Here is a 7,994-nt window from a genome sequence, read left to right as displayed (position 1 = left end):
CCTTTTGGTATTTTAATAGTTTGTATATTTTCATATAAATTGTGTATTGTGTTATACTATTTAGAGATATTTTCCAATTAGGACATATTGAGCATTCTTTCTAAATGTAATAGCTAACAACTGCGCTGTTGGTGTATTTTGAGTTGGTATTAATGGATTTTTATAGAAAAACTTTTTTCTTGTGTTAGCAACTGTAAAACCTTTATTACTATATAAAACTTTAACTAAATCCGTATTTTAAAAACTTCATTTACACGAACAATATCACAACTAATACATATTCTGTCCTCAGTTAAGTAGAGCTGTGTTCTCATCACAAGTGTTTTCTTTAGGGCAGAATATGGAATCAGTAAGTAAAAACATCTTTTGTCTTATTTTATTCAATATACTTGAAATAATCATTCACAAATTTAACCTATCCTTAAAAATAGGCACTACTTATTTTAGTATAATCCCATTTATGTACAAAACAAACTCTTTACATATTCACACTTAGGTTAAGTGCACAGGAAAAAACCATAAAAGGATATGTATTATTAAATGCAAACACTGGTAACCTTTGGGAGGGTAATGTGAGGAAGGATCGTAACGTTTTTGTTACATAAATTTCAGTAGGTTTGAATTTTTCACAACATTATGGATTACTAAATTTTTTAAAAGGCCTAATGGGGACCAGTTAAACCATATTTTCTATTCACCGTCTGCATATTAATTAACACTTCTATTGTTTCAAGGAGCTCTAAAAGACTTCAATAACTTCCAATTGTCCAATTTTGCTTGCCCCATTTATTTATTAAACTCTTTTCCTCACTTGTAGTATAAGTTCGTTCCAGTTCAGTGCATTAGAAGTGTAATTCAAAGTGGTCTCACATTACATACCAAAGTTCAAACTCAGGAATTCAAAAGATGTAGGTAAGTTTTTAGAGCTCGTGCTCCATAGTATCCAAAACTAGATCATGTCCTCTACATCCAAACATGGAGGTGAATATATTTGGTACCAAGAGGTACTTTACATTGCTATGTGGGGACTCGCTTGCATTAATGTTGCCTTTAGGAAAGTGGCTCACTGTCCTTGGCTGCCCATTAGAAATCTGTGGAAGTTTACATAGATGCTTAGGCATCAACTTGAAAGATTTTCAGCCTATACATTTAAAGGAAGCAAATATTCTTTAAAATGCTTTTCCTAAATCTTGATCAGTGATTGTATACTTGTGTTAAGAATGACATTACTTTGAGTATTATATAGAATCTTATGGAATACTAAAACTGAGTAATTCATAGTAAAGTTAGGGTTTTTTCTGGTGGATGGGGGAAGGGTGTTGAAATGATTTTTGATACTCAGATATTCAAAAGCACCAAAAACATTGTAAACAGTGCTTAAGTTGGGAACATGGCCATTTTCCAACGGTGTTTTGTAGTAGATCATCTTCCTTTGAAAGTCTAAACACACTGAAAACATAGTGCAAAGACTGAAAACAAATAACAAATACAATCCTGATGTGTTTATTTATCAAATTTCATTAGTGGAGTCTTCTTCGACCGGCTTTTAAAATAAGGGCAGTTTCATTATAAGAGGAGTATTTGGCAAACTCTAAGTACAGAAAGCTTTTTCAAGATTTTTAAAAGGGGGTAACACTGGTCAGCATTTGGTACATGAATATGATTAACACCTACTGAAAATCTTCCCATACATCATGAAAACTTGGAGGTAATTTGTGTAGCTTGAAATGTTTTCACTTTAGAATGTTAGACACAAGAAGGGCCTCATCAAGAACAGAAAAGTGCATTTTCTGTGTTTAGACTATAATTTACAACACAACTGGCTTTTGATGTTACATTAAGTAAATTATACTTCAAGCTCCAGAGTATGTGGGGCATAAAACCTGATTAAAGTTTTATATGACAAAAATCCCAATAAATGTTTCTTTTAAGAAATGGCTTTTCAATATTCTCAGTCTAGTCATCCAAGAAAAAGTAGTTTCCACTCTTCTTTTGTTCTACATCCTAAAAAATAAAACAGAAACAACAAAATCCACACCATTCTCCTCTATGTAGGGTAGAGCTTTCACCCACAGCATTGGCTGGTGGTGTTTACAATGGCATCTATACAACCTCTGCACTCACTGTCTGCGTGCGTCTCCACACTCCTGGGTCCACTAAATCAAAGGCAACAGTAGTACCTCTGTTACTCAGCCCTACCACCCGAAAACTTACCTTGGTCCACCTCAAGCAGAGCCCTTTTATATAAAATGGCTTATTTATGTAGGTAAAATTTTGCTATATAAAATACTATTTTCAGCTAAACTCTTAAATTCCATTTTCATCATTTTGATTTTAAGTCCCTCCAAAAGGTTAACATTGTCAGTTTGAGAACTGCCTATTACATAAAATGTATATAAAAGTATTTTTTCCTAGTACTGTTTATAGAGTGGCCAGTAAATGATCCATCCATCTATCTGCCTAGGAACTTCCTTTTTTAGGATTAAGGTATGATGACTAAGATGAGTGGGCACAGAGCAATGATGACTAGGTATACCTGGGGCCAGAACCATGGGTCTCTACACAAGAAAATGACAAATACAACATCTGTAACACTTCAGAAGGAATTCTTAGGAAAATTAAGCTGTGCATAAGTGTTGTAGAATTTAGTTCTTCTTTTCTACTTAATGATATGATTTTTAAAATAAAAAGTTTTTAAGTCAGAACTTGTAATCTCATTATCCTGGCCAGAGAGTAAAATAAGTATAAACAAAATACACAGCAAAGTCTAAAGACATCAATACACTGTGTCAGGCGCTTAAGAATACATGATGTCTATTTTGATCTGGTCTCTGCTTTCTAAGAGGTTATAGCTCAGTAGCAAAGCCAGAGTACAAATATGAAAATAATAAAATCTAGTAAATGCTAGTATTAAGGACAAAGGCTAGAGGGCCATGAAATGTAAGCAGCATTTTAAGCAGGCACTGCAAGAGACAAAAACACAGAAATGGTTTTTTAGAGTTCACTTTTTTTTCCTGAGTGACCCCAAGAAATTACTGCTTTCTAAAAAAAGCTGTTCCACAGATTACATCAATTGCAGGGGGCATAATGAATAATTTTGTGTACCACAAAGAAAGGAAAACACTGCCAATTAAAGTGACAAAATGTTTTCCCACTGTGTACAATTTTATGCTCACTGAAGGAGCTTGTCTGGATTCTTAAAATATTTTAATCAGGTGTTGGCTGTTGTGTATGCACTAAAAGAACAATAGATGAGAGAAAATGGTCATGGTATTTGCAAAAACTTCTTTGTTCCAACAGTGAATTAGTGTAATCTTAAGATATTTAAAATGGCAATTAAACTCAACACAGGCAGCACAACAGTGGGTACAACTCTGAGATAACATGGACGGGTCTGAGTATCCGTAGCAATAGCAACGATATCATAATTCCTACCAGACTGAAGGATGCCATCAGATTTTAATGTGAAAAATATGAATCTTAGAATTAACGAAATGACAATTTTTTTCATGAAACAGCCCTCCAATTTGAAACATGCCTTTCGATTATTTATAATGAGAAATTATCCACGAGTTTTTCTACCTACCTTAATTGAATTGAGTTTGTTTATTCTTGGCCTATAGTTGTTTGGATCTCTTCTGAATGTAATTTCAAGCTGAGACAAAAATTTATTCATGCCAGCCAAAAGGGTTTGAGGACTAGAGGAAAAATAAGATCTTATCAATTGTGATTAAAATTTATCCCACAAATTTAACTGCATTTTGGGATGAAGAGTATTAAAGCAGCACAGTTCCCTCTAGTTCCCCAATCATAAGTTATCTAAATAATAGTCTAATCACAGCATATTATAAATTCTATGTTCAGAAGGGTCTTTGCTTGGACTGTTTAGTTTGTTTGGCTATAATATTTCTGTGCAAAACAAACCCAGTTTAAACTATGTTTCTGATCTGGAAAAAAACATTTAAGAAATACTACTTTAGAAAAACAAAAGGTTAATTAGGAGATTACAGAATTTCCAATCTGACATTTTCAGGGGAGAAGAGAGATTAACAGAAAAGGTAACATTAACATCAGAAATTTGGAACTGGAGTGAATATGTACAGCACAATGGATTGTACTCATTATTCCTTTTTCAATTTCTGTGCTTTATTCATCTTTTTACCCAAACTAATTCTTAAATCATACTAAACTGCATCATACTTGTGGAACATTTTAAACATTTTTGTAAATACACAGGATTGTTATTTGAATTCAGTAAGCTTTATATAGTCTATGAAATTTCCCTCTCAGAAATATGTTCTCAGCTGGTAAATTTAAAAATGAAAACAAAGGAATTTGGGGAAGACGCTAAGTACTTTTACTTTTTGGATGCATTATTCAAATAGCAACTCCATTCCTCTCTTTAATATCAGAAAACATGTTAGAATCACACGAAGTTGCTATTTTTACAGGAAAAAGATGGTGGCATATCAGTAATTCCATATGTTTCAACCTAACATAAGGTTTTAGCACTAAAAAGTGTAAGAAATTTCTCATTAAACTGATTTGAATGTTAGGCTTCTCTATATGTCAAGTGTTCTCATTTGAGCCAATAAAGAAAAATTAGAGAATAAAAGGGGAAACAGTAAAATCATTCATTTTGTCTCTGTTGTAGATCAATACCAGATATTTGGGGTTCACTGTGAGCATTACCCCTAGCAGTGTAAGTTGGGCAAATCACATAACCTATGTGCATCTTTATCTGCTGTTTAAGAGCATCAATGGTTTTCAGGGAATTAAAATCCCACATCTGTTTTGAAAATCCAAATAATGAAGATGACAAAAGTTAACTTGCAAGAAAAGGTGAGCGGCCCAGAGGTCTGCATGCTTATCCAACCCTGGGTCAGGAGGTCTATAGTCTGAACACTAGTCTTTCCAGTCCCATCCAGCATTCAACATGAATAATCCTGCGAGTCACACAATCATCCCTAGATTTTCTAGCTACCTCTTTAAAAATTAAAATTCATAAGCTTAAAGGAAAATTTTGACTAATAACTTTCTAATTGTCAGAACTTATAATTAGGCTTCAATGTTTCAGAAAATAGTTTTACCTGTTTGCGACTGTGTTCTTAGATGGAATGCCATCAAAAACGATGACTCGATCTGCTAGATAGGTGGCCATAATGAAGTCATGTTCCACAACAAAGGCTGTCTTCTTAGCATGGAGTATGAAACTAAAATACATGATTTTGAAAATGTTTCCAGTTTTCTATTATCAACTATTCAAATGCTGTATTAAGCACCGCTGTATGCCGGTGCACATAATTAAAACTAATACTCTTAACTGGCGGGACTTTACCGTTTGACAACTCGAGCTGCCATCAATCTTTGCTCAGAATCCAAATACGCAGATGGTTCATCAATTAAATAGACATCAGCAGGCTTGCCCAAACAAAGAGCTAAAGCCACTCGCTGCAGTTCACCACCAGATAAGGTCTGCACCTATTTGGAGAAGAAGTTTAGCAAACTATGTAGAGACGTGCAAAGTTTAAAATAATAAAATGAAAATCAGAGTATGTACTTCTTGATCGATGATATTTTCAATTTGCAGAGGCTTCATCACATCAGTCACAAATTGTGGATGAGTGTAAGCATCTCTTATCTTTTCATGTAGCAACTGTCGAACACTTCCCTGTTTTTAGTGAAAAAAGTATTGAAATTTCATTTCAGTACAGAATTCCTCTAATAATCAATATTGACAAAGTTAAGATCCAGAGCAAAAAAAGTGTATCAATTTGCCACTCACAGATATGATAGTATTTTTATGTTTATTCATCATCTATAGCTTGTTCTGCAATTTTTATTTAAAAACTCATCATGTCCAACAAGTAAAAAAAGCATCTTAAAATCTGAAAGTAGTAAATGATGACTGTTTCAAGAAAATATCACCTGAGAATAGGAATAATTCTCAAGGTCAGCATGAGTATGAAGTACCCTCTGGCAATCAGAAAGATAACATAAAATGCATAATGTGATGGGGATGAATCTTAAAATGTCTTGCACTTGTTTCAGGAGAGGGCTGACTGAGTCTGAGAACTTAAAAGCTAAGCTTATATAAAGGATCAACAATAAAATTTTTATTGTAAGCTAAGCTGTCTCAAATAGGCCTAACAAAGTGGTACTGAGTACAAATATTATACTTTCAATTTCATGGCTATACCACACTGTGTTTATCCATTTATCAGCTGATGGGCATTGAAGTGGTTTTCCACTTTCTGGCTATTACGAATAATGCATTTGTGTGCAAATTTTTGTGTTGAGACAGGTCTTCATTTCTTCTGGGTATGTATCTAGGAGTGGAAACGCTGGTTCATATGTAACCCTATATTAATCATATGAGGAACTGCCAAGTTTCTTTTTAAGGTGGCTCTTACTATTTTACATTCCCATCAGCAATGCATGAGGTTCCAATTTATCCATATCCTCACCAATACTTGTTCCTTTTTAAGTCATTCTAGTGGGTGTGCAGTATCTCACTGTAGTTTTAATTTGCATTTCCCTAATGACTAATGGTCCTGAGCATCTTTACACATGCTTATTTGGCCATTTGTACATTTTCTTTGGGGAGAAAAAAAAGTCTATTCAAATCCTTTGCCCATTTTTAAACTGAGTTGTAACAGTTCTTTATATAATCTGGATGTAAGTACCTTATTATTAAATTGCAAAAGTATTCTATTTTGTAGGTGGCCTTTTACTTTCTCGATGGTGTTATACATAGCACAAAACACATTAAATTGCTGTTGTTGGTTTTTTTTTTTTTTTTTTTTAAAGTTAAGCTCTACACCCAACATGAGGCTTGAACTCATGACCCCAAGATAAAGAGTAACATGTTCCACTGACTGAGCCAGCCAGGTGCCCCCACATTAGGTTTTTATTTTGGAAAAAGATGTCAAACAGATTTAAAAACATTTCCTACCAGTGGAAATCAATCAAGGACTGATGTCTTAATACTCTTCCTTAGCCACTTTTTGGTAAAACTATACAGAAAATAATCTGAAGAATTCTGGTGCAGTGAAAGATTAAAACCATAGGCGTGTGTGTATAAACTTTCCTTTAATAACCAAATAACAGAATCATAACTCACAGTTGATTTGGGACTGATTTTCTGTGGCTTATAACTGACATTTAGAACTGGCACTTCTCCTGCAAAATAATGCAAATAAAGAAGACACTGAAAATCACCCGTATCTTCAAAGTTTCCTATGTGTGACAGGGTAAAAACAGTCAACAATATACAACAGTACCTCCTTCATCAGGCTTAAGTCTTCCAGCAAGCATTCTGATAAATGTTGTTTTACCAGTACCTGCCAACACAATATATAACAAATGGACTTGAAAGATGCTTCACATTTATAGTAAATCACTATGTACACTCTTGTGTTTTAATAAGAAACTAGTTTTAAAGATATATACTGACACTAGTGAATTCTGAAGGTTATACAGAAAAATACTTAAAACTTTCATGATTCGGGGTGTCTGGGTGGCTTAAGTCGTTAAACGTCTGCCTTTGGCTCGGGTCATGATCCCGGGGTCCTGGGACAGAGCCCCGCACTGGGCTCTCTGCCCAGCAGGAAGCCTGCTTCTCCCTCTCCCACTCCCCATGCTTGTATTCCCTCTCTCTGTCAAATAAATAAAATCTTAAAAAAAAAAAAAAAGACTTTCATGATTCACCTCTAAAGTATCATTTCCAACTAAACTGGGAGGAATATAGACTAATAAATCTCATTAATAACCATCTTAATAAATGGTAGATCTATAAAATACAAGTCTTGGGTTACTTTTTAGAAGACTTATTTAGCTCAAATGCCAATACACCATTTATCATTAAGTGGGACAGTATAGTTAAGATTGATGCCATCCTTACAAGTCCGTTTATATGAAATTTTAAGTCAAATGCAAGCCAGTTCAAAATTCCTCCATTAGCTAATGACTGATATATTGCAAAATCCTCCTAG

General features: G+C 34.1%; 1 protein-coding gene across 3 annotated transcripts in view; it reads right to left on the bottom strand.

Annotated features, from left to right (window-relative positions):
- Positions 1-362: 362 nt before the first annotated feature.
- ABCE1 (ATP binding cassette subfamily E member 1) overlaps positions 363-7,994 on the bottom strand; it is a 29,958-nt gene continuing 22,326 nt past the window's right edge. For 2 of the 3 annotated variants that reach the window (XM_073892303.1, XM_073892304.1), the window contains exons 12-18: positions 7,284-7,343; positions 7,124-7,182; positions 5,561-5,671; positions 5,339-5,481; positions 5,091-5,213; positions 3,587-3,698; positions 2,011-2,963 (exon numbers count right to left, since the gene is read on the bottom strand). In XM_073892303.1, coding sequence (XP_073748404.1) covers positions 2,895-2,963; positions 3,587-3,698; positions 5,091-5,213; positions 5,339-5,481; positions 5,561-5,671; positions 7,124-7,182; positions 7,284-7,343 — 677 coding nt within the window. In that variant the 3' untranslated portion in view covers positions 2,011-2,894. The other variant, XM_025874257.2, reaches the window with a different exon arrangement.

This window comes from Callorhinus ursinus, unplaced genomic scaffold (assembly GCF_003265705.2).
Source record: "Callorhinus ursinus isolate GAN/ISIS: 27379988/994484 unplaced genomic scaffold, GSC_fseal_2.0 scaffold4, whole genome shotgun sequence".
NCBI classification, from domain to species: domain Eukaryota; kingdom Metazoa; phylum Chordata; class Mammalia; order Carnivora; family Otariidae; genus Callorhinus; species Callorhinus ursinus.
Note: the sequence above shows the minus strand (reverse complement) of the source record. Positions and strands in the feature narration are given on the sequence as shown.